The 27,414-nt window shown below is 39.8% G+C and overlaps 2 protein-coding genes across 4 annotated transcripts in view; one reads left to right on the forward strand and one right to left on the reverse strand.

The window, feature by feature from the left end:
- The window catches only part of LOC143170359 (cohesin subunit SA-2-like), a 63,676-nt gene extending 47,667 nt beyond the window's left edge, over positions 1 to 16,009 (reverse strand). For 2 of the 3 annotated variants that reach the window (XM_076358595.1, XM_076358579.1), the window contains exons 1-8: positions 15,974 to 16,009; positions 15,243 to 15,422; positions 10,748 to 10,832; positions 9,971 to 10,117; positions 8,391 to 8,487; positions 7,306 to 7,382; positions 3,150 to 3,221; positions 597 to 801 (exon numbers count right to left, since the gene is read on the reverse strand). In XM_076358595.1, the coding sequence (XP_076214710.1) occupies positions 597 to 801; positions 3,150 to 3,221; positions 7,306 to 7,382; positions 8,391 to 8,487; positions 9,971 to 10,117; positions 10,748 to 10,832; positions 15,243 to 15,286 (727 nt within the window). In that variant the 5' untranslated portion in view covers positions 15,287 to 15,422; positions 15,974 to 16,009. Of the gene's footprint in view, positions 1 to 596; positions 802 to 3,149; positions 3,222 to 7,305; positions 7,383 to 8,390; positions 8,488 to 9,970; positions 10,118 to 10,747; positions 10,833 to 15,242; positions 15,423 to 15,830; positions 15,846 to 15,973 lie in introns of those variants that run through there. The other variant, XM_076358584.1, reaches the window with a different exon arrangement.
- Positions 16,010 to 16,324: 315 nt separating this feature from the next.
- On the forward strand, positions 16,325 to 27,296 carry GTPBP6 (GTP binding protein 6). Its single transcript, XM_076358631.1, has 10 exons — positions 16,325 to 16,697; positions 18,783 to 18,920; positions 19,352 to 19,422; positions 21,020 to 21,150; positions 21,885 to 21,955; positions 22,409 to 22,567; positions 23,889 to 24,097; positions 25,499 to 25,647; positions 25,958 to 26,110; positions 26,584 to 27,296. The coding sequence occupies exons 1-10, from the start codon at positions 16,325 to 16,327 to the stop codon at positions 26,723 to 26,725; spliced, it is 1,596 nt and encodes a 531-aa protein (XP_076214746.1). The 3' UTR covers positions 26,726 to 27,296.
- The last annotated feature ends 118 nt before the right edge of the window (positions 27,297 to 27,414 follow it).

Below are 27,414 nucleotides of genomic sequence, written 5' to 3' on the forward strand. Positions count from 1 at the left end.
AGCCTTCAAAGCCAACAGTGTACTTTAGAATAAATTATACTTTAAGTGTTCTTTGCATGGCAGAGAGGGTATTTACTGGCTTTAGGAAAAAAAAAATAGCTTTAGTATCATCATGCTGCATGAAACAAAAATGTGTAACAAGCAATGTTCTTTTTAGAACAGGTACCACAAGAATAGCAGCTCTCCAAAGGTTAAGCTTTTATAGGTGAAGCATTTAATGCAGCCTCGTCACATTAATTAGTGGAGAGAGGAAAACAACAAAATAGAAAACTGACTGTGAAAAATCAGTTACTGGGGAAAAAAAAAAAAGAATCAGAACACAGCATAATTCTAAAGTTAGTCATGTCAGACATTAAAGAAATTTTCTTTAGAAAGAAAGAACAGTCTAGATCTATGATATCTAAAGCATCCAAATTCCATTCAGATACATATGGAAACAAATTATTTATATTACAGTAACATACATTAGGAGGAAGGCACTGTCAATGCATAAGAGAACAACTGCTCCAGTAAAGAGAGCTTTTCAATTTTGAGTGGTTTTGTTTGTACACAAGTCAACAAAATTCACGGTCTACAGCAACTCTGAGTTATTTTACCTGCCAAAGTGCTTGTGTGTCTAAATGCTCTGACCATGGAGTCCGCTAAGCCTGTAAGCAGCGAGATGATGGTATCCATCAAATAGCTATCATACAGGATGCTGCACTGGCACTGTTGGACAAGCACTGCGATAAATTCACAGAAATTGGCCTTGAACTTCTTCCAATAGGGTCCTGTTCTGATCAGTGGGTAGTCTTCATTGTCCTGCACAAGAAAGAAAAGTCAAGAGAAAACACAATAATCAGTTTTGTTTGTGCACACCATTTACATCTCTCCCACTGAACATCAGAGAGAGTTTTGCTGACAGTCAGCTTCACCTCAGCCCCCCTTATAACTTTGCTCATGATTATTACTCCAAAGTAGGGACATGCAACTAGGTTACAAGCAAGCACAGACACAAACTAGCCTCATTAACGCTACACTGTCATGACAGCTCACATCTGAAAGCAACGTATGTGAGGGAGCTGTGAAGGGACAGGTGGGACAGGGCATGTGAAGCCACAGCACCTTAAATAACTTTCACTGGCATAAACCATAAGCACTCCTGGCCTCTTCTACTTCCTCACAGGTTGTAGTGCTTCCCCACTTCCCCATCCTTCCTGTTCCTGCAAGTGCATGGTAAAATCCAGGAGGAAACTGAAGTGACTGAAAAAGAACAGCTACTTTGCCAAATTGTTTTTCAGTGGCATCAGTTCCCCAAGATGGTTCAGCATGCAATTACACAAATGTGTCTTAAACAAAAGATCTGACACTGGGGAAGTGAAAATAAACAACTGCGGCGTGGGGCAGGATGGTTCCTCAGCAGCACTGCCAGCTTAAGGAGTTTATCAGGCTACAGCTTAATGACAAAAACTGAGTCACTCACCTATACCACCAGCACCTAAGTCTCCAAAAAACTCCACAGAAACAGTAAGTAGGCAGTACCTTTGACATTATGCAAAAAGCAAGTTACAATAAAGCCACGAGAGTGTTCACAGTACAGGTGATACTGCCAGGAAGAAAGCAGATAGATGGCGGTTCGAATGACTGCTCACACAAAATGGTGCACCTCATGGGAAGGGCACACTAGGAAGACCTTGTAGACGCCAGCCTCAGGCAGTGTGAACATTTGTTTCATTTGCACCTCACAGATCCCAGGAATGGCTTTGAATATTAATTTGCATCCTGATAGTTTCCAGGTGTGAACAGAGCCAGGGAATTCCAAAACTTCACTCACTATGGAAAACATCATCCTGAAGGCAGGCCACTACTCAGCTGGTCAAACACCTTCTCAGACGTATTCTAACCTGCAGCTTCACACCCAGAATAACCTTCTGTACTTACAGAAGTGCACGTTATGCTATTCTCTTCTGACTTTGTTTCCAAAGCACAGGATCCACTGCTTTCTTGAAAAATAAACACAAACACAGACCGATCTCAGGGATGCCCACAACCCAAACTGCATTGGAAATCTGGAATGTGGGATGCGTTTCTGACCAGGTTGCAAGAGTCAGTTCAGAGCCTAACAGTAGTAGCAAGTACCAAGACAGAAAAGGAAGTCCCCAGCAGGCCCCATTAAATGCTCCTTGATCATGACACAGACAGTAGAAAGACAACCTACAACTTCAGGAAGTACCTACTTGATCACAGTAGCTTACTCCTCAATCTGAAAAGCAGCACAAATACATGAAGACATCTCACTTTTTAAAAGCATTTCTACTGTCCATGTATATCATACTGGGAGATACTGTTTAATGGTAATATGTATACTGTAAACATACAGACAGCACAATGGGCACACCACCTAAATTTAGGCACCTAAATCGGGATTCCCTTAGATTCCCTCCATACCCACTAGAGAGAAGCAATTCTACTTCCAGAAACCAAGTCAGATTAGGCGCTTAACACAGATTCTTCCAGAGAACCATTCAAATCACTCAACTGTGGTTCCTGCTTTGACTCATCCTGAAAATGCTACTTTCTTTCATACAGAGTCTATGGAAAGAGAGGAAAGTCAAAGTGAAGCGCAAACAATGAGTTAAGATGAATTCCCCACAATGCTGCAAGTGGTGTATGGGAAGAGGCATTACAGAAAAGCTGTTTCTGTTCTCAAAATATTCTTCCAATCAAACATTTATGTTTGCAAGAGAATGTTTTGATGAAAAGCCTTTGAACAAATCTGTCTGCCAAAACCTCCATGTGCATACGTGTGTGTGCAGAGCTTGCTGGAAGGGGTGGGGAACGCTCTTGAATACCACTGCAACTTGACATACACCACTCTGTTCAAAATGCTATAGGAGCAATTCATCACGTCCAACTCGGCGAGTCACCTTCACCTCCCTTTGACATCAATAGCAAGAAACAGGCACTTTGAAAGCGTGAGTGCAATTCATCCAAACCAGAAGTCTAAAACAGACCAGATGAGGCAGACCTCAGAAGTGCATGATTATCTCCATTCACTAACACGCAGTTTAAGATGACTAGTTCTGATGTATTCGCCTACGCTGGAAACAGGAAATACAGCCACAGAAAATGCTACACTACAGTTGCAGAGAACTACAAAAGAACCTTACCATGTCCACCGGCCAAGTAACTGTCAGGATCCAAGGATAGGCCATGAATTTCTTGTACTGCAACCCGGTTTCCTGTAATGCATGAGACAAAATTTTAAAAGCTTTTTGATGAAACAGCACAGTTAATTCATAAAGACAAAAATATCACAAACCATGCATCATATTTAAAAGGCTATTAAAACTTAAGACAATTTGTATTACATGTGGCTCATACAATCCAAAGCATTACACAAAATCTTACCCCTTCTCATCTCGTTATTTTTTATTTATAACCAATGATAGAAGAAAAACACACTTTTATATAAAACCTGGGTTTTCTGGCTACAAGTAAGAGACAACTTGTTTTTAAAATTTATAAGCAAACATATACAAGGTATAATCCTCATTATTAATTCTAACATATGCCTCCCCAGCAAGTCTAAGCATATATCCCTTTCCAACATTTAGTAACTAGGTACTGTAAAACATCTAAACTCCAGAAAACCATTCTGAGCTTTTCAAATTAGAGAGAAATGTTTTCAGCACTAGTGTGACTTGATTCGGAGATGTTTCCTCAAGTCTGCAATTATTCCAAGACAAAAGGCATGAAATCTACAGTTCTTTATTAGGCTCAGTGAAGCGCAACAAGTATTCCTATCCCCATCTCGCTGTACAGTTACGCATCAAACTTAGCTCTTCCACTGCTAAACATTTCAGCAACAAAATTGGAGAGGGAAAGAAACCTACAAAACAACAAAGCAGCGCTGCAAGAAATAAAATGCCACGTACAGGAAGATAAGCAGACGAGAGAAACAGAACAGTTCAAGAAAGAGGGAAAACAAAAAGCAGTGGTCTTAAAGACAAGCCTATCTCTCCACTGAGGAATACTGTGGCCCACAAAGAGGAAATAAATGCCTCTGAATTACTATATTAAAGTCATTTTCTGCTTCCAATGCCAGTACAAGTTTTCACAGAATCAAAGAAAGACTGAAGTTGGGAAGGACTGTTTGAGATCATCTAATGGTTCAAAGCTGTGCCAGGGGAGGTTCAGACTGGACATGAGGAGGCATTTCTTTACCGAGAGGGTGGTCAAACACTGGAACAGGCTGCCTAGAGAGGTGGTCGACGCCCCAAGCCTGTCAGTGCTTAAGAGGCACTTGGACAATGCCCTTAATAACATGCTTTAACTTTTGGTCAGCCCTGAATTGGTCAGGCAGTTGGACTAGATGATCGTTGTAGGCGCCTTCCAACTGAAATAGTATAGTCTGTTCTATTCTAATCCAACCCCATCTGCTCAAGCAGGGTCAGCCAGAGCAGGCTGCACAGTGCCACGTGTGACCGGTACCCCCTGCTCCCAACCCCTGGTAATGTGGTTAGCATAACTAACGCCATTTTATGAGGCAAGCAGCCATTCTCTGTAACCAAGTAGGTCACGTATTCGTTCCCTTTCCCTCATTTATCAGGCCCTGAAGGTCCTGTGAACCAAGCAGACAAACCAAACAGATTTCTTCTTCCCCATCCTACCGGCCTCAAGGTTCCTGGGTGCCAGGCCGATTATTCTCTTCCTTACCGGCCTTGAAGGTCCCAGGCACCCGGCCAGCCAGGTGGTGGTGATGACGACCCCATCACAAAACAGGGAAGCGTAACAGCACACAGAGCACTGTCCATAAAATCAAGCGGTTCCAAGGCCTAAGTGGGGAACTTGGACTTGAGCTGCTGATGGACAGTGAGACCCAGGACACCCCTGCAGTCAGGGATGCCTCCACTGTTGTCTGCGTCGTCCAAGGATTGAGCGAGTGACTCGTATTCTTTTATATGTTTTTCGAGTCTAGATTATGATTGTTATATTGATACAGCAAACCATGTATTAAGATTTGGCCTCGCAACGACATCAGCCAGCTCCCTCAGCACTCCTGGGTGCATTCTGTGAGACTACATGGTCTCATGTGTGTTCAGTCTCTTTAAGTGTTCCCCAGCCTGATCCTCCTCCACACAGAGTAAGTAGTCTTTGCTCCAGACTCTCCCTCTGGTCCCAGAGATCTGGTATTTCTGAAAGTCAGTCTTTCCAGTAAAGACAGAGGCAAAGAAGGCATTGAGTACCTCAGGCTCTTCTGTGTCCTTTGTCACCAGGGCCCCTGCCCCATTTAGCAGTGGGACCATGTTTTCCTTGATCTTCCTTTTGTTATTGATATATTTGTAGAGTCTTTTCTCATTGCCCTTCACATTTCTTGCCAGACTCAACTCCACTAACATTTCCGACTAACACTAGTGAGAATTTTGGGAGGAAGCATTGGTACATGGATATAGTGTTGCAATTAATTAATCGGAGAGTAAAGCAATGGTTAAATCACTGAAATGATCAAGAATGAAGAACTACAGAAAAACCTTTAATTTTCCAATCCTCCGAATGCTATAAACAAACAATATAAAACAAAAGGCAAGATGAAGTACTCAAGCAGATATCTGGTAATATTCTCCACTCTCATTACTACTTTCACTACCATTATCATTTGTTTTCAAAAAATATTTTCAAAATCACTGTAGTCCTATATGGTACTAGTTCTCAACTAACTTAATCACTAAGTTACATTTCCAACTTATTTATGAAAAAGATGAAAGAGAACTACATGCGAAAAGAAACACAAATACAAAGAGGAAACAACTCATTTGAAAATAACAAACTACTTTGCTCTTGCTCTTATCATAGCTCTGCTTTAAAAGAAACTGGTTTAATCCTCAAGCTGTTTTCAATCACCTAATAACCATGGTTAACAAAAATGGTTGCTTCAGACTTTTTTTCTCCTATATTAATGCTGGGTTAATACCAATAACATATCAAAAGTAAATTAAACAAGCTGACAGATGCTGTCTTTAAAAATACTTAATTCTGTATAAATCATTTTAGGAGGTTTTTTTTACAGTCAGTTTATCTAAAAACAGACAAAGAATGTCAGAATTCACTGGCTTTAGAATTAAAGAAAAAAGAAAAAAAAACAGAGACACAGAGTATCTAACACAAGGATTATCACTTCCTTCCATCAGTAAAATCCTTCACTAGAGTAGCATGTCAAAATACTGCCCCAAAAACAAAGTTACTTTGTTTTTATAGCATGCAGAATACAGCTTCTAAGGCAACTTGTAGAACCTTCCTTTTTGTCCACCAGGACAGGTGAAAAGGTTACAGAGCTGTAATACATCCGGGCTGATGATAACTACATCTTTGTACCTTCCAGAGTGCCTACCCTATCATGAGTGCTATTCAGGGCTAATTTAGCTGGGAAAGAAATGCCAGATTACTAATTCATATGGCCAGACACATATCGGATCATTTCTGTCAAAAATTAGCCCAAGTGCTACTACACTTCTAAAATGAAGAAAACTATGTTGGCAAATTCAACCTCTGTGGGAATTTCTACAGCAGCTGGTCTTTGAGAAATGCTCAGTTAAAGCGAGGCTGATGGCTGCTGCTTGACAAATCAATTCAGAGGTGGCAAATACAGAAAAAAAAATAAGCACAGAAGCAACTGTGAGAGCACTGCAGAAAATCTGATGTTGGCATAATTAGCCAAGGAGCAGTCAAACAGAGAAACAGTATTGTAAAGCTATGCATTTTTCTTAACAATCTTCAAGAACTGGGATATTCACTAATGCTTTGACAATGAAAACACAGAAATGCATTTTTCTTCTTTCATATAACATAATATAGTTATAAAAAATTCATATTGTCAGTAAAACAGAAGGAAAAGATTCAAATAAAAATATCAGCTAAAAATATCTTTGAATTAGCTTATCAGTAGTCCACAATAGCATTTTTAAAAGGATCTAGCAACCAAATACCAAAGGAATCATCTACCTGCTGCAATGCTGGGTTATATTTACCCCTATAAAGTCACTATCAAAAGAACTCCTAAGAGATAGCCAGATTCAGGAAGACTGCAGTTAGATAGCCCTAATAAAAGTCTGAAAATAAAAGTGAATTACAAAAAAAAAAATCCTGCTGCTGCTAAAATGGGTCATTACAACACCAACTTTCTCTTGTGAAAAACAGAATTATTTTCCTAAAGGAAGGAATTGGGACATAGCTCCTGATAAGAAGCAGGAACTCTGGCCAGGTTGGCTATTAAGGTAAAGCCTATTGTTTTATAGAAAAGGCATGCAAAGTCAAAGCTGTGCCTACCTCATCAAAGGTCTCTGTCATTTTTCGCATTACATCCTTCTTGTGCAAACTTTGAAACATCTCTGCTGTTACCATGCCTAGGAAAGTAATGTTTTAAAAAGAAGAATTACTGACAACTGTAAGTACAAACCACAGTAAGGACTTTATTTTAAATTTAGAAACACCAAGAAAGGGGGACTCAAGCTGGTTTATCTCTGTTTACACTGGTACAGGCAACATAAACATAGGGAGACACAGAAATACATTTATAGTAGAAAATACTACAATGAAATACCAAAACTGAAATTCATATTTCAAGAAATCTGCCCCATGCTGTCTGGCATGGCTATTTTCTCTGTCCATTCATTTACTTCAAGGATTTACTAAAATTTTTCCTACTGCTAGTCAAAGACCCCAAAACATTTCCCATAAGAGCCATGTTAGTCGAAGACCTAGAAAAAGATTGAAGTGTAAAAGTTACATTCTAGCTGCTTAAATGCACTCAGAAGTTTCAAACTAACAGAATAGTCTTCTTAAAACTCTTACTTGCCATCCTGAAGCATTTCACTAGCAAACTGTCCCCAGAAGTCACTGTGTCTCAATGTTTGTTATGAAATAGACAGCTTCACAACCCTCTGGTAAAAGTAACCACAATGAGGCAAGAGATTGCTTTTCTAGCCACCAAAGCAGGGAGCTTAATTTGCTAGTTGTTTATTTTCAAACAAAGATACTAGCAAAACAAAAGATACCAGGAAATTACAAAACAAATGGCAACTGAAACACTGGATTTTAATTAGAAAGGTCATCAAAACCATATTCCCTACATGGGGATTCTGCAAAGCGATGTGACGTGCCACTTCAGAAACCTGACCTTGCAAACCACGTTCAAATACAACTCAGAGTTGGTACGCTGTAAACATAGAGTCAAAGAATTTAACCAGCAACATTCTTTGCTATTAGTCCTGCCCATCTAGAGTTTGTCTTAACAAACAGTACAGATTATAAGTACATGATTTACTGGAGAGAAAAAATTCCATTTTAGAAAGCACGCTTCAGACTAGTCTCACCCACAGACAATGGAAAGGGCTACTAAGAGGGTAAATTACCTTGACAGCCTGAGCACTGAATGAAGAAGTTGATCAGATCTAGAAGCGCCACATTCCTGTCTTGCTTATAAGCTTCAACCCAGTCATCTACTACAGACTAGAACAGATTAAAGAAACTCATTAGTCAGGAGCTAAACATAGCATGCTGCACTCCACTGAGGACATCCATAAAAGACACAAACTAACATTGTTCCATCTCCATTAAATTATAAAAATGAGAAAAAACTCCACGCCATTTTGTTCCATTTTTAATAGTACAGGCAAAAGACTCTTTCTGGGGCAAAATGAAGTCTTGAACTGCTCATCCACAAGTTCTACTCTAGGCAATGTTGCCATTCACAGATGCTTTGCTCGCTGTTAACAGGCAAAATAACCACAGCTTTAATAAATTTAACATACAAAAACCGAAACATCGTCCTCCTGATTTCTTGCCAGCACTGATGTAACAGTTTCATTAAAAAAAAAAAACAAACAAAAAACAAACAAAAAAATGACCTACATTTAATCTCTGCACCATCTAATAATTAATATTAAATTTATATTAGCAATTGTCCCTGGGAGTTCTCCTCTTCTTCTCTAGCACCTGGTTTGTGCCGAAGGCTGAAACAGTTCACGTACTACACATAACTAAAAAACAACTCCAAATTTCATTTCTAGGGCAGTACAGCCTACAGCCTGTATGTGACACAGGCCTACTGGGACAAGCCATCCAGGCTTCAACCCACCTGTAGTGCCACACAGGTCTAATGAATTCTAGCAGCACCAGCCTGGACTCAAGCTGTTGCCTTTCCAAGACCTTCACATCATGTTTTGCACAGCAGAAGCTGAGCTCTTCAGAGAGCTCTACTGAAGTTAACACAGCTGTAGCATGGCAAAAGTCCATCCACACAAACATCTTGGAAAAACTAAGGTCTTGCATCCAAAATATAAATGTACTTTTCATGTGTGCACACACACACTTTGCTTACAGACACTACATACTGGAGACATACATACAACCCTGTATAAAAATATTTGGGGCTCCAGATTTTAATCCTTCATACACACATACAAACATAATATACACATAAGCACAGAGTATGGGGAGGTGGGCTTCCTCACACTGAAGAAAGTTGCTAACTATATAGATGCATAGGGAACCTGACTATTATGCAAACTGCTGTCAAACTGCACTGGAATGGAGGTAAAAGAAAAATACCAAAAGGCAAGCTCCCAGAAAAAAAAAATGGCCTGATTTTCAGAATCCTGAACAACTGAAATTTTCTACTGATGAACCTTTCCTGTATTTTTTAAAATAATTCTCTTTTCGTATGTTCAGACATTGCTTTAGGAAGACTGCTTTAGGTAGATATTTCTTTCCTCTTTTTAAATATCTGACAGCTACTTTTTCACTAATTTCTTGAAGATGCGTTCTTTTCAAGAGCCATGCTCATAACAGTTTTCCAGTCAAACATGTTTCTTCCCCACCTATGCCAGAACAGAACAAAATTTCAATGCTCCAGAGTATAAATAACTGAAACGACCACTGTTTATCCATCTTCCCTCCACCAACTCCTCTCAGAATTCAGAGCTGGAAATACCTGCATGGCCCGCTTCCCCATGCTAACCACTTCAAACAATGTAACTGCCTCAACCACTTCGCCATTCTGCAGCTGGCTCACTCTTCTGCTACTGGAAGAATTTCTCCTTATGTTTTCACACTGTTCTCGGACCTTCCGTTTCTCTCTCTGAAATGAGTCAAGCCAAGAAAGTATGTGAGAAAACGCAACAGGTAACAGCCACTCAGAGATACATGAATTATCCCCTAATAACAAGTTTATTTTACTCTCATTGTAATGATTTCCCCAGTGTGCTAACTTTAAAGCTTCAAGGACACTGATAAAGCCTTATCAAACACAACCATACTAGAAAAGGCTTTACCAGTTTGAATTTTTTCTCAACAACGAGTCATAAGCATAGGAAGGTATAACAGGAAAGAAGCTTCTGAACAGTTGTGTACTACCCGGAAGGCATTTTTCAGTGGCAGCTGTAATTTCTGAAGAATAAACAGCAAGCACAGAAGCTCTTCTACATCTTTTCACTCACAGGGTAAACACACAACTTGCAGATTAACATCAGCTGCACACAATGCACAGCTAAGGAACAACACACGCTGAAATGAACTGACTGTTCAAAAGCCAGCATTGAGGCTCTGATGCCAATGGAATTTGGGGGTCAAGCTGTATCCAGTCACTAGATTTTAGATGCACTGTATTGTGATTGCTTTACGTAATACTCAATTTTGTAACAACTGAATGAGACAGAAAATAAATTCCATAATAAAAAAAAAAAAAAATTTTAAAAAAAAATCAACTTACTGGTGTTTTCGGGTTGCCATTTCTCACACAGCTGCCGTTCTGCACAGCAGACTCAGGCACAGTCTCATCACGGACAGCATTCTCTCTGAAGCGCAACAAACACGTTGAAGGGGTTAGCAGTGAGAACACAGAACTACCCACTTCAGTACAAACAACAGAAGAAAATAAAAGCATATATATGTATTTTAATATTTTTAATGAATCATTTGGAAGTTATGTTACTTTGTTACTAAAAACCAAGCAGCTAACTTTAAAAGTACAACAGAAATTTGGGGCCTTTTTCAAACTATTGGCTTTCTCGTAAGATATACAGATAACTAGAAAACTAACAAAACTACCAAAGATATCAAGGAAGTAGAAAGTAAGTAAATGAAACAGAAAGCTGATGTTGACTTAAGGCAGCCTTTGTTGACTTAAGAGGTTTGCACCATGAATCAATAACACAAGTATGCATTCACTTCGTGAGTGCTCTAAACAAAACAAGGTAATAACATTTGATGGGTCTACAATTTAAAATGAGAGGAAGAAACTGTTTTACTTTGTCTACAAAACATGCTGAAGAAAAGAGACACATAAGAAATTTCATTTGCAGGTCATTGCTAATATGATGGAGGAATAATTTTATAAAGAAAGATGCACCTTCTAGGAGATCTGAAGCCATACATTTATCTGCAATGAAATCATGCCACTTTTCATGATTCCCAATGCTAACAATATGCTTTGCCAAAGGTCATGTTTGAGCAGACGAGCTGGATCCCACTTGTGCAGCAGGTCCAGTATTTGGTAGCTGGCTGCTATGGCCTCCTTTTAAACTACAGGGGCCAGGACATGAAGCCAGTTGACTTTTGCTATAAGAAGGCACAAAAAGAAAGTAAATATGAGAGTGTACAGTTACTTTCATTTTCATGATACTGCTGCAACAAGAGTGTGTACTAACACAAGTGACCACTTTACAAAGAAAAAAACAGTGTATTACACTGTCAGATATAGTCAACTCTCCAATATCCAGTGTTGGCTAACCCAGATGGAGAATTAACTGGGCTATGGATGCAGAGCCAGCTCGACTCCAGCTAGGTTTATCAATGCCAGGTAAGCGGTGTTGTTGTTGTTCTTCCCAAGACTGTTTCAGTCAGAGATTGCCTCTGCAAAGCAAATCCTGAGGCTGAATAGCGTCAACTGCAGGACCAAGGTCCTGATGTTATTTCATTAGCGAGAGCAGACAGAAGTTTTTATTTAAACACATCTCCGTTTACTTTTTTAATCTATTGGGACACTTCAGTGTAAGCGATGTAGAATTAGGCTTCCAGAGACTCCTATAAAAATTCTATATAAATATAGAATTCTATCAAAATATATCAAATTTCTAAATACAACTATGCAAATGCTTAACTTCCCTACAAAGAAAGGTCCCGTGAAAGTTAAATTCAATGAACGGCTTGTCATAGAAAAGTTCAAAACATGCCGCAGTGTTTGACAGATGGAAGTCAAGAAAAGAATTCAGGATGAGCCAATCCTTACATCAGCTGTCTGGACTTCTGCATGTTATAGAAAAGAGAGGGATGAACTATAGTTCACAACTCAGTCAGCATGCTATAAGCAATAGTTTGCAAAAGTTTTCAGATGTTTTCTTTGATTTGTAAGTGCGAGCCACAGAGGTTAAGTATCTCGAGCACCACCAGAGACTTCCTAGTTGAAAAGAACAAGCAGCAAGAGATAGCAATATGTACTGTTCTTCTGATGCCAGTTAGCTCTTCCCAGATTCTTCTACAGACCACAAATAAACAAAAAGAATCCAAACGTGTTTGTCAAGGAGCTGCTTCTCCTATGTGATGAAATCCTTTCACTCTTGATTTCAAAGCAGAATGCAACATTACGGGGCTGGACTAACATGTTCCTACTTGCACTGTTTCACTAGAACTACAACCCAGATGCCAGCTAACATCGTGGTAACACGCGTTACCTGTTTCTGCATCATACCTCAACATAACACTCAACACACTCTCAAACAATTTTCCTGAATTGTTTGCATGTACTATTTAGCAACTTACGCTGTCCCATAATGAAAATAAATGCATTGCATTTGATTACAGCAACTATAATTGAGTCCAAGTTTAATTAAAACATTTAAATAATGAAAAAATCAGAACTGCTGCAGGACAGTTCAGTCAAGTACTTGTCTGATCACATACTGCTTTTACTATCTCTGTCTAGAATATACTTCTTTGAAGCTTTAACTCATGCATCTCTTTCCCAAGAACATCCCGAAGGACGGCACTACAGATGGTATCTACTGGCCCCGTGCTACTTAGTCAGCTTATGCCAGGCAAAATGTACCTGTAGCAAAAGGGGCTCAACAAAGTAAATGAATGCCTTACCAAAGCTCAGCAAAACCTGCAAGAATGAGAAGACCGTTGATCTACAGCTTCCTCATGTTGGGCTAACAAAGCCAAGTAAAACAACATCTCTGTGATGAAACCAGAGTAACTTTCAAATGTGCACTAAACATCTGTCTTAAACACTCAATAAATGTAACTAAGCACTAAATACTAATACTAAAAATCCATTTTGTCTCTGAATTGTTTTGGTTATCAGTGCACCACAGCCCATGGCAATGCCACAGAAGAACCGTGCTACAACAGACAACCTACACAGAAGTAGAGATTTTTTAAATCCAGATACTATCAATACTCATGTTTCTCCTTTCTCTTCTTTTTTTTTTTTTCCTTTTAATACTGATGTTTCCAGTAAGGCTATTCATAAGGCAGGTATTTAAACATTTGCAGGAACTAGACCAAAGCCTCGAAACTGAACCCCATGAAACCGCTTAGAAATTAAATGAGATTTTAATGGAGTTTTTATTTGCACAACTAAGTTTCTGTTGAAGGAACCGTTAAAAGAATTAAGACATCCTCTGATCTTCTTAAGCAAAATAGGAACCACTGTACCTAGCTGAGGATGACGTGATCACTTCTGCAGTGATCCTTACACATAACTCCATTTAACACCTTTTCAACTACAGGAGTGCAACAGTAGGTTTGACAAATTTTGAACTAGGTTTTTTTTTTTTTGCTCCCCTCTGTTAGTCTACACGATACTGAGCATTTTTGCATACCTACATTCACTGCCTCGTGCACTGGTAAGAAACAGTTCTCAGCCATTTACTTCATTTCCATCGGTAAGAAAGCATAGGCAGAATTCCATTCGTATCTCATCCCAATTTTCACCTTTATACCCTGTTACATACGCCTCATAGACTCATTTTTACCTTGCATTCCTGCCACAGTATGGTCCTTTCACTAGCACTTGAAGCATTACTGATGAGATAAAAGCACTTGAAGTAGGAAGGAAGCAAAGTCCTTCGTCTAGTCCTCAAACACAATACTATTGTGAGAATTTCTGAATTCAGTTTTCTCATCTTAATAAACTTTTAGAGCAGATTTAAAAAGCACACTTAAAAAGAAAGCTACCTCTTTAACAAAGAGATAACATATTCCTTTAGCTGCGTAAAAGGAACAATTAATTAACATTACTGGAAGAATCCTACCTGCAGATTTTTAAAATTAAATTTCAATACAACTGCTTCATCTTTTAGAAGCAACATAAGAAGCTCAGCTAAATGATTGCCAGGTGCCTTCCTGGCACTTCTGGAACTGAGAGGCTGGCTTCAGAGGAAACATACTGGAAAGGATATATGGGAACCTATATTAATTGTCATCACAGACTACAAGGAATACATCTCTCTGCTTTCTTTAGAGCTTAATGAAGCAAAAGACCTGGAGCAGACTTGCTCAGAAGCTGACAGGATCAGCAAAGATTGGGCTGCAATGAGTTCAAAGCATGCAACACTGGACATCTAAAAAGCTTCACTCTTTGAAACTAGACAAGATATGCCCAAATGTCTTACCTTTACCTTTTATTTATTTATATCTGCTCTAGTAGAAGTAGAACTTCTAAATACCATTCTGTAAGCAATGATATGAATACCTTTGGTTTATCACTCATCTCAACTGATGACCGAAAAAATACATTACGAAAGAGAGAAGACTTGACGTATCCTTGATAAAAACAGCTATAGAGAAGCAATGCCCCCTTCAATGCCAAGAGGGAGACTATCGATTACTTAGCACTCTCCCCCCTCAGCATCCCCAAATTCACCACTGAAGTGAACACCTGCGTTGACTATGAATCTGCCCGTTATTTTTTTCCAAAGTAGGTTCATTTGCACTGTAGTGAATAAGGCACAGAAAAGCTTGTAAGGCCAAGGCCCCTGTCAATCAGCATAAAACACTACATTAAGAAGATGCTGAACAATACATAAAAGGGAATAAAACGGAGACATTAGTAACAAGACATAGTGCATAGCAAATCCCTTTTTACTTCCCTGCCACCCAAAACGACACACTGTAGACTGCCCCACTATCCACCGGGCACAAGTTCCAGGGACAGCGCCCTCATTTACCAACAAATTTGACAGACAACCTGTGCCAGGTCTTACTTTTGGCTGGGAAGGTTACCGGCTGTGTTGGGCTCAGCTATCATTTCCACTACATTATTTCAGCAGCGCAGACAGCAAGCTAACGTGATCAGCACCGCTTCTGAGGAAACTTCTCCAAGATCGGTAGCGTTAAAAGCTTAACAGAGCTTTGGCTCTTGCGGGCGAAACAGCAGCCAAAAACTGTCAAGAAAAGAAAACAGAAAGAGTTCGTTCCAGGCAGTCCCCCTAAAATCAAGTCAGAAAGTCCCCCGCAAAACCAAGTCGCAGAAGGGGATGCGACTTTGCGAAAGAAATTAATTCAAAGAGGAGAATTCGGAGGCGGGATCGCCGCACCTGCAGGAGCCCTGACGAGGCAGCGCGTACAAAGCCGCCGGCCGTCAGAGAGGCGCCGGGGCCGTACGGCCCGCTTACCTTGCCTTCCTCCCCCTCGGGCAGACCCCCGCGACGCCGGCGGCACCGCGCCCCGCTCCCCGCCCTCCCCAGCGGCCCGCGCCCCGCACGAAGCCTCAGGGGCATCGCCGCCGCCGCCCTGACGGGACGCAACGGGCGGCGGCGGGCCGGCCCGGGCCGCGGGGGACCCTCACCCACCCGCACACAGACGCACGGCTGCGGGCCGGACGCGGACGCGCTCGCTGCCGCGCCAGGGGAGGCGGCGGGGCGCGGCGGCGGCCGCGGCCTGGGAGGAAGAAAGCGCGACGGTGCGCGCGCGCTGCGCGGGGCCCGCCACTCACCTGCCCCGGGGACGCGCTCCCCAGGCCCGAGAGCGCGCGCCGACACCGCCCCCTGGCTCCCCCCTCCCGCCGCTGCGGGAGCCCGGGCCGCGGCTCCGGCCCGGCGTCAATCACGGCCGTCCCTGGGCACCACCCGGCCTATCAAAGGCGGGGATCGCTGTCACGTGGTCCGCCACCGGGGGTAGGCGGGGCGGGCGGCGCGGCGCAGGCTCGCGGAGCGCCGGTGCCTCGGGGCTTCCGTAGCGGCCGGGGCGAGGGCGGAAGGACGCGCGCCCTGTAACGGTCCCTCCCCGCTGCCTTACCCGGGGGAGGGGGCGGCCACGACGGCGAGGTCCTGCCAACGGCCGCGCGATGGGGCCCGGCCGCCTCTCGCAGTCGGTCCTGCTGCGCTGCTGGCGGGCGGCGGCTCTCGGTGCGGCCCGCTGCCGCGGCGGGCCGTTGTCCGCCCGCCCGCTCAGCGCCGCCGTTCGCCTGCGGGCTCCCCAGCGACCGCCGGGCAGGGGCGAGCCACCTCGGGCGGGCGGCGGAGCGCGGTGGAAGGGTGTGGTGGGCGCTGGCGAGGCTGAAGAAGAAGAGGATGAGGAGGACGAGGCGGAGGAGGACGAGGCGGAGCTGGAGGAGCTGCTGGGCCCCTCTCCGCTGGCCGTGGAGCCCGGCGTGCAGCGCGTGGCCGTGGTGCACCCGGCTGTCAAGTGGGGCCCGAAGAAGTCGCCGCTGACCACGGGTGCGTGGCTGTGGGGGGGCTCCGCCGGCTGCGGTCGGGCCGCCGGGCTGGCTGTGGGCCGGTTAGCCCCCCGCCGATCCCGGCAGCTAGCCGTGCCGCCTTCCGGCTCTCCTTGCCCGCGTCGTGTCTCGGTTTCCTCCCGTTCTAGACCTCTACGGTCCGCAGGCATAGGTGTAGGGAACTAGTGCCGGTAGCGTGGAGTAGACCCGTTGTTGCAGCGGTAAAACCGCGAAATGCAAACTCGGAGTAGCTAAAAGGTCTAGGTCGGTGTTTTCTTCTTCGATAACTCTTTCAAAGAGAATGCGCTCTCAGTGGCTGGTCCCAGACCGGTGCTGTGACTGGTAAACGTCACGCTAACTTTGGGTCTTAGGCAGCAAAACCACTTGGTGCACAGAGTGTTTAGCTTGCTTAAGGGAGCGGCCGGGTTTCCCCCCTGTTAGCCGAATGTTAATAGCCTTCAGCCCTCAAGCGTGCTGCCTGGCCAGGTAGGCAGGAGCCCTTCAGCCTTAGGCTTACCCAGAATTCGGCTGAAGAGCAGGAATACTCTCCTGTCCATAGAAGAGAGTGTGGTGAAGATGGGGTCTTGCGCAATTAAGTTCTCTCATGGACTTAAAGGAGTGCCTTTGTGTAGTTACTTAGGGATGCAGTCGCCAATAATTCCTTTCTAAGGACCTTAATTAGCATTGCTATTCTTGGATTTCCCTCAGAAATCCTTAGAATCACAGAATCATTAGAATCATTAAGGTTGGAAAAGACCTCTAAGGTCATCGAGTCCAACCGCCCTTGTAGGTAGCTAATACATACACGTTAATCGTGCACAATTAAGATGTATGATGAACTTGCCTTGATGTTGTTTCTCCAAACACTTCTCTAATTACACAGTTGTAATAGAAAGGATTAAGCGTTTTGTAAGTTAGTTTTTTGTGTGTGTGTATATATATATGTCAATTTATATATGGTACTCCTTCTTGTATTCAAGTTTATTATGCGTTGAACCTAAATATTATTTAGTTTTATCGGTGCTGCTAATTTATAACAAATTGTCACTTTGAGGGATAAAGCTTGTAACCTTTTCAGAATTTACATAAGCATTCCCATTTTACAACTGGAAAAAAAAAATACAAAGGCACCTTTCTGTCCAGACATACAGAAGAATAGCAGTGATCCCTTTCCATTTATTTAGGCCCTCCAGATGAAGAGCCTGAAGTCTGAACAAATGTTTTGGAATGATTGTTGAAACACCACAGGTGCAACAGGAAATCTGTGCATTTTACAAGGAACACTAACAGGAGAAAGAGGATCATGGTTATCTTTAAAAATATATTACCTTTTGGACCAAGGTAACCTATTTAATACATCAATTACGTTTTGCTATCTAGAAAAACTTGACAAATCTGTTATGACAAGAGGATCTTATTCCCGTTTGGCAAATCAAAACTGGACCTACTGATCTGATACGCCCGTATAGTCGTCGTGATTTCACGAAGTCCTCAAAAGTCAGTGCTTTGCCATGGAGATGTTTAAGAAAAAAAAAAGTGACCGATGAACCAGAATACAGGATTGGAATCTGCTGGTTTTAGCAAGTCATAAATCAGCGTAGGTCCTTTATGAATAAGTACCAGTGAAGTTAGCAACAGTATTTGCCGTATTAGTAGTGCTTTAAATATTGCCGCAAAACACTAAGGAATTAATCGCCTCGTTTTGTGCGCATCTAAAATAACAGAATTTATTTTCCAACTAGTTATTCATTTCACTTGTTGAGGCAAAAAGCTTGGTAATTTCTTTGCTGACAATAAAATTAAAAATTACTCTAAATCAACAACCACGGAAATAATTTGTACTGGCAGAAAGATGCTTTGTGTGGTAAAATTGCATCAAAGTAGGTTTAATTATTCTGATTAGAGATAAGATATTTTGCTCTTTGCGCTATGGGTTAAAATAAATGCCCTAGTAGAATTTCAGTGTAGCTTAGTCTTTCCCTGTTCATGCACATACTGTAGTTATTGGAAATCTGAGCAAAGTTATGTTGGTATACTACAATCTTTTTTCTTTTTTCTTTTTTTTTTTTTTTTTGTGTTCCTAAAGCTGAATTACAGATTGCTGAAGCCGTTGCTCTCGTAGATACCATTCAGAACTGGACAGTTTTAGATAAGATAATTATTCCTACAAAAAATCCTGACAAGAAGTTTATTTTTGGCAAAGGAAACTTTCAGGTTTTGACAGGTAAGGACTGAGATTTTTCAGCACTGCATCATTCTAAATGGAAGACTTCTGCAGCTGAACTGTTAAAGGATAGGTATGAAAGCTGAAGAGAGAGAGAATTTTGTTTATCCATCATGCAGGTTTGCAAACAGACTTCAAAGAATTTTTTTTAATGTTACAAAAGCAACATGGAATAGAAATAACCCGTGCCCACTGAAAATGTGTGGGGCAACTTAGTCCCTATGTTTATGTGATTGACATGAGTGAAACTGGCAGCTGTTTTACATAGTACTAAATTAGTAAAAATATAACTGTTCTGTGAACAAAGAATATGATGCCATTTGATATTTTATGAGCATTCTGCTCAGTGCAAAATGGTTTTATATTCTGTATATTTTAAAAAGAGGATTGACATTTAACACTGCATTTTGTAATGGTTATCCATCTTTTAGAAAAGATTAAAAAATTGCCCCATGTGACAGCTGTCTTCTTGAATGTGGAAAGAATATCTTCGTTAACAAAGGTAATTGAATATATTATCAAATCATATTCTTTACATCAGTATTGTTCGTAAGCTATTGATGTTATGAGAAGTAGGGTCAGTTATGACTGAATTTGCAAATGGTAATATATGAAGCCACCTGCACTGAGTTTTGTTGAAAGGAAACTTAATTCCTATTACATTTGTCGCGCTGATATATGTGTTTCCAGTTCTTGTGCATGAAATTTTCCAGCAGCCTAATAGCCATTTAGTCTCGACTCTGCTCCCACATTTGCCACTGGCTCTACTTAAAATGTTGGAAAAGTTACTCAAGGTCTTCTTGACAAAATGGAGGTGATAACACAGCTTTTGTTATGAAGAATGTCAACATTTTGGATTAGCTATATGCACAAGTTTCTATACCTATATGGATAGTGTATTTATTTTCCTATAGTTCTGTGGATGCTGTATTGTAGTTTGATTATGAGGTGTAAATTCAGAGCAAGCTTATATTTGAATGTTTCAAATATTTAAACTTTCATTCCTAACCCTTAAAAAGAAACCGTATCTTAAATGGATGGATTATGTTGAGGGGAGGAGCACGCTTCACTTTTTTTTAACACTGGCAGTAAAACAACTGGTGCATGAACTATAGATGCTCTTTGAAATGCTTAGACAAACTGAAATAAATACTTTTTAGGTTTTTTGCACGTACAGCATCATGCAGGGTGTAAAGTACGTGCAAACTCTGCAAGCAAACGTTAATGCTTTGCTGGTAGTTTTGAATGCTTTCCCTGATTATAAAATAAACAGCGATGGTTAGTATCTCTAATAGATAGTTATCTCAAGCACTTCAATTTATCAATGAAATGGAAGTTGAAAATGTTTCATTTCAATTTCCTAGTTTTTATTCCCTAATTTACAGTATGAGTACTTTTAGTACTAGATTTGCTAAAAAAAATTTCTTTTTGCAAATCTAGATCTTAAGAGCAATTTAACAGGGTTGATTCAAGAAAGTGTTTGAGAACACGTATAAAACACAAACATTCTGGATTTTAGAGATGGCAGAGGGGAACTACTGCATACTTTAAGTGTCTTTTGCTGAATTAGAGCAAGGGTGGGTTTTTTTGTTTGGTTTCTGTTTGGTTGGTTGGGATTTTTTAAGTATTTTGTGAAAAGCTGGTTATGAAATAATTTTCCTGCCTTCCTCTCTTTCTAATTTTTTTTTTTATTTCGGTAATCTTTTTTCTTTTCCTATGTTATCCCTATCCTTTCCCATACCAGCATTTCATAATTATTTTTTGCAAGGACTTAACCACTGAGATTCTTGATTCTGAGGTATGCTGTAAGAGCTGTTGTCAGAATCCATCAAAGGCAGTGGAAGGATTCTTGCTGAATTTGAAGGGCCTAGACATAAAGTTCTAACTTCCAAACTCTCTTTTTCACCTTTCTTCGTGGTCAACCAAATTTTGCCTTTGCATGCTCATAATCGTTACCCATCCATTGAAGTGGAATCCTGAGATCCTCTGAGTTCAAGTGTCCATCAGCTAACTGTAACTGTAGTGCTGTGTAGGAATTGATCTACTGATACTGTGGGGGACAGAAAACATCTAGGTTATTTTGTCTTACATGGCTAAAGAAAGAACTAGAAGATGCCTGGGGCGTGAAAGTCTTTGACAGATACACAGTTGTACTTCACATTTTTCGTTGTAATGCCCGGACCAAAGAAGCAAAACTTCAGATAGCGTTGGCCGAAATTCCACTTCTCAGGTACCTTGAGCTGTGCAAATCGCATACCGATACTCACATATTGTAGTGACTGTTTCTTTACAATAACAAAAATGGTAATACTGTAGTGTAAAGAAAAATGACGCTGTTTCAGTGCTTGCATAGTATGCTCAATGATTGATTAGAGCACAGAAATACTTGCTTTAATGTCATTGTTTTAAGCTTCTGCAGTGCTGACAGGCAAAACCAGAAAGTGTTCAACAGATAATCTTACAAAATATGTTTCTCATGAAAAGGTCCCAGTTCTTTTCTAATGCGGAAGATGGATTGCAAGCATGTGTAGGAATTGGATATGTGTATCCCATATATAATATTGATGGGTTTAAAAAGGAAAGCTATAAACAAGATTAAAGGCATTAATGTGTATCTGAATGTTCCACATTTCTACATTACATTGCATAGAAATATTTGTACACGGAAGTTGGTGTGAGTTGCATGGATGTATCAGAGGCATCTTTGGCTCTCTGAAATTTCAGAATAGCCATTATAATTTCCTAAGAGAGATGCATGATTTTTCAAACCACAGTTGAGGAGCCAGGAAAATCTGGATTTTTTTCGCTAGGCTTCTCGCCATGAGCAGGTTTTATTTAGAGCTCTGTCATTGAGTGGTTTTATTTGTACTATTAGAATATCATTACTGCTTCACATTTGTTAGGCATTTTAGGATAGCTTGATTAAAGAAAATTGCTTTTAATTAACTGTTACCCCACTGCCAGGTCAAATCTGAAAAATGAGGTGTCTCAGCTAGATCAGCAGAGAGGTGGATCAAGATACATCATGGGCTCAGGTAAAGTCTAAATATTCTCATGAATTAGAGGATTTTTTTTTCTCCATAGCCTTTAAACAAGTTTAATTGCATCTTATTTTATTTGAAGGAGGCCAGGAGGAAAAACTGTTTGTGTTCTGCATCTAATTAAGTGAACATACAAAACTTTATTGGAAAGTAACTTAAATAATAAAGTTTTGGTCTGTACTGGCTCATTAAGTGGCCTTGGACAGACTATTTGCTGCCACAGGGGTTTATCATAAGTGTACATGGTTATTCTAGAGCGCTTAGCATATGTTTTAATAATTACTTATCACTCTGACTCTATCTTAGGCAAGAATGCATAGTTTTATTGCTTATTTATAACTTCATAAGCCCTAGTGCTAACTCACTTGATTTCCAAATGCACAACATCACTTGGTTTACTGTTTCTCTTGTAGACTATTCTGCCAATTATTCATTGGTATTTTTCAGGTGAAACATTCATGGAGACACAGAATCGTATCTTGAAAGAAAAAGAACTTAAAATTAGGAATGCCCTGGAGAAACTACGAAGAAAAAGGTCTTTACTTAGAACTCAGCGCAGAAAACGCGAGTTTCCAATTATCTCAGTAATGGGCTATACTAATTGTGGTAAGCAAAGACTTGTGAAATTGTAACACAAAAGAGCTTACGTTGTCTGCTTTTTAATTAGAAACTCTAGTGAGAATCTCATTTCAGTGTGAATAGGCTTCGTATTTTAATTAGTTCTTAAATTGTGTAATGAATATATGTCAATTAGGATATAGTTAGGAAAGCAAATGATGCTTGTTGTAGGTTTTTTGGGGTTTTTTTTTTTCAGTCTTGAAGACCTGTTTTGAAGAAATGCCTAACACCTATTGTGCCAAAAAGATTTTATATATACTGCTGAAGACTGTACTGCTAGTGTCCCTTTATATGAATCTTTCTTACTTGATCAGGATGGGTGTTCAGATCACTGTGAAGGCTTGAGGCATAGGAGGAAAATTCAGGAGAGTTGGCAGCTGATCTGAGAAATGTGCTTAAGAAGCACTGTAGCTTTTCATTGATTGATGTATAGTGTTCTGAGATGTGTTCATAAGAGAATCTAAATAAAGCTAAAGGTTTTTTCTATTTATAGCTTACACAAGTGAATTCATATGCAAGGCATAAATAGACTTTGGACTAGACACTCTTTTCAGGTTATATTATCTTAAGACCATTTCATTTTCTTATTCAACATCTTTATAAAAACAAACTTACCTTGCACTAATTTTGTTATCAGTTATATACTCAAAGATTTGGATTACACTGTATGTTTTTCTTAAATGTCATACTTCCATACTTTTAAAACTGAAGATTCAACAAAATATATATATTACAATTTTGTACACATAATTGAAATACTTTAACTAGGGTATATACTGAGCACTTTAGTTTAATGACTAAATTTTGTGAAATATTCATTGAGTTAAATAAATGTCTCTAGTATTACGTTCATGAGGAAATGCCCAATAAAAGCATAAACCTAATAAGCTACATATTATTAGTGCTTCTGTTTATTGTTGGATTTAACAAGTAAATATTGAATTGTTTTATTTGACAACAGAAGCACTGAGGAGCGCATAAGTGTATGCTTCCTAATGCTGTCATGGCAGTGCTCTTCAGATAGTCTTAGAGGTAAGAAATGTAGTTAGGTCACTTTGCAGGTCAGTTCAGTCTTTGATCATCTTGTGATTTCACAGCATAGCTTCCAGATGTGGCCTTAAATCCAATTCCAAGTTATAAAAGTTAAGACTGCCTTTGGATTTCCTAACATCATATGGATAACTAGTCATAGGCTAGATTTAAATTAGTGAAATAGGTATGTTACATCGTACAACACACCTGAGCCTGCCAAGTTAAATTTTTACTTGAAACAAGCCATTAAAATCTTGTCCTTTTTTTCTTTAATTAGGAAAAACTACCTTGATCAAAGCCTTGACTGGGGAAGCAGGACTTCAACCCAGAGATCAGCTCTTTGCCACTCTTGATATTACAGCCCATGCTGGCTATCTGCCCTCGCATATGGCAGTTATTTATGTTGACACCATTGGGTTTCTGACTGATCTTCCACATAATCTGGTTGAGTCCTTTTCAGCTACATTAGAAGAAGTGGCTTACTCAGTAAGTAGTTGACTATAAAAAATTGAGAAATCAGATTAATTTCCTTTTAGATAATCCTCACCCCTTCAAAAAAGGGGGAGTTAATTGGCATGCTGTTCTTAGTGAAGTATCTGGCTGTCTATAGTAGTCTCCTAAGATAATGACGTAAATATCTTACCATAAGCCAATTTTCCGACACTTGAAATTATGCAGAATATATAGATATGAAGAGATTTCAGAAAGGGTTTATTTGGAGTCTGTCCTTCTCCATGATATGTAAACCAGATAAATCAGATTTTGCTGATTAAATAATATGAAAACCTAAACAGTGCATCAGCATAAGTTGAGGCTAGCTTTCTTGAGAGTTAAAAATGAAATAAAGCCTCTGGAATGATCTGTTTTTAACTTAAGGTTTCCTATAGCACTAAAAGTGGGTGACTGATGTGATGCAGGCAGCATGTAATAAACATAAATGTACTTTTCCAATCATTTTCTCATTAAAGTTAGCTTCCTGTGTTATAGCGAAGTGTAAAGCTGCACATACACAGACATTTAAACAAAAAGCCTGTATCGTCAAAGGTAGTTAAATGCAGTGGTAGCTGGATGCTGGAGTGCTTCTGAGGATTGGACTCTTCACCATGTAATAATAGGATGTTCAAAAGCTGGCTGCAACTATCCTGTTTGTCTCTTATTCTGAAGTGCTAAATGAAAGGCAAGAAAGGTACTTCTCGCTAATTTTCAGAAGTTTGAAGCAGTATCTTGAGCAAAGATGACGAAACATTTTGAATGCAAATATTGAATTTGGTTGCTTGGTTTTTATCATGGCAAACGTGATTGTGTATGTACTTGAAACTGGTAACTGTTGTGTAAAGCTTTGTAAGTGAAGGACCAGTAATAGTATCTCAGGAGCTAAGAATAAGGAGAATCTTCTGCGTTTTGAATGTGAAAACAGAATTACAAGTTACATGGGGTTTTTTCCCTCATTTTTGAAACAGTTTTTCAGCCATTACATTTCTAAAACTTTTTTAGAGTTCACTCTTTTTCTTCTCTAGTATTTTTGAAGCCTTGTTGTTACACAGCCTTGGTATTGAAAAATTAGGTCAGTTATTATTTGAAATCTGAATTCTGTAACTAGCTTGATTGACAGGGTTTGTTTCAGGGTTGTGGGAGGCAATTTGTACTCACTGTGAAGTGAAAGACTAAGCTGCTACAGATTTTCTTCCATCATGGTACAAAAAACAGTATTGGTTTAATACTGGTTTAGTAGTTCATTTTACAGCGTTAACCTGCCAGTGTTATCCTATCTAATGGATAGGAAGGTATCTTATATGAATTAGCAATGCAAAAATAGTATAAAATCTCTGCAACCTGGTAACTGGCGTGTTTCATCAAGTAACTGTCTTGTATATTGCTGCTTGCTAGGATCTGATAGTTCATGTGAGGGATATTACTCATCCAGAAACCATCCTCCAGAAAGCAACCGTTCTGTCAGTTCTGAAGAATCTTAATCTTCCCAGCCATTTGTTGGACTCAATGGTAGAAGTTCATAACAAAGTGGATTTAATAGAAAGGTAAGCAGGAGATGCTAAGCGTACTTAAACTTTTCTTATGTTCTGGAAGCTTTTTAATTCTTAGTCTAGAAAAGAGCTCCCACGCTTCTGAATACATTTAATAGTGTTTCTCAATCTTTTACATATGTAACTATGGTCTTAAAAATAATTAATTGTCTTTTAATTACAAAAGAAATCACTTTAGTCATACAAGAAGTGGCCTCTGTAGGAAGATGCCAGTATAAAGTAACGCGGTTAAATTGTCCGTGCTTGGAATATTTTCACAACCTAATCTTCGTGACCAAATGCACTAGCAATTGTTACCTTTCAGATATAAACCCACTGAAGAAAATGCTTTAGCTGTTTCTGCTCTACATGGACATGGCTTAGAAGAGCTGAAAGAAGAAATAGAGAAAAAAATTTTGACAACAACAGGGAAGAAGATTCTGACAGTTAACGTCAACTTAGAGGGACCTCAGCTAAGGTAAATAATTTTGAATTGTAAGAAGGACTTGGAAATATGAAACTCTTAGTCTTGCATGTTTTAAAATTTCCAAATCGTATCATACAGATTTTAATCTGTGTTAAGAATTACAGGAATAATTATCAAAGTTTTCTGACCTATTGAGAAAAATTATCCCCATGAGATACCCTGGAGTCTGCTTCTGAAAATGTCCTTCACAGAGTTCTCTGTGTTAGTACAAGAAAACATACTTCCTGAAAGACCATGCCACTGGTCCTGGAGCCAGATTTCTGATAAAAACACAAATCTGAAAGATTTATGAAAACACTATACCCTATTTCCAAACAGCAAGTAGCAAATGAAAAGTTAAGTGAAGCACTTCATCTTTTGAAGTGTTAAATTACCCGGATTGGAACACGTTGACCTAAAACAAAGATCACATTTTATGCAGTATGTCATACCTGTGAGATGCTAATATGCTTTTACTTCTGCAGTTGGCTCTATAAAGAAGCAACAGTTCAGGAAGTAGAAGTCATGCCTGAAGATGGCACAGCCAGGGTGAAGGTGATAATCGGCAATTCTGCTTTTGGCAGATACAAAAACCTCTTTCCTAACAGTAAGATTTTTACGCCATGAAACTGCATCCTTTTCTAGGAAAAGAAACTGATCTCATTAAGAGGATGTGAAATGAAGTTAATGGCCTGTTAGCCTGGGTGTTGAAGAGCGTATTTCTTCCCCAGTTGATGTTTATGGTGCGTTTTAGGAATGGACACCTTCAGAAAACTGTTTGGAAACAAAAAGAGCTTTGAGCTTCATTCTGTCAGCAAGTGCAAGGACAGCACTACATTTTTAATGTTAAAACAGTTGTTAGCTATAAGCTGTGGACCTCAAACATATGGAAATCACTGGATGGCATCTGAATTAACCTTCAGAAAAGTACCAAGTTTTCTTACGTCGTATAAATAAAGCTTTTTACCCCACTTTCAGAATAAAATAATATTTATCATAGTTAAGGTGTCTCAGATGGTCCTTGGAAAATGAAAGTTAATGAACAAAATGTTGTTGGCTGTATATAAATAATACAGATAGGTTTATGCATTCTGCTTTAATACATATTTAAGTAAAATAACTGCCCTGTCTTATTGCAGTGAAGCAGAAAAACATGGATTTATATATTTAAGCAATAAAGTTAGCTGTGAACATCTTTTACCCATATGGTTTTCTTGCCTACAGTAATTTATCCACAATACCTATACTGTGTCAGCTCTTAAATGTTTTCCCTTTAAGGTACAGCAAACCATGGATTTTGTGTGAAATTATTTCAC

This window comes from Aptenodytes patagonicus, chromosome 1 (genome assembly GCF_965638725.1).
Source record: "Aptenodytes patagonicus chromosome 1, bAptPat1.pri.cur, whole genome shotgun sequence".
Taxonomy (NCBI): Eukaryota; Metazoa; Chordata; class Aves; order Sphenisciformes; family Spheniscidae; genus Aptenodytes; species Aptenodytes patagonicus.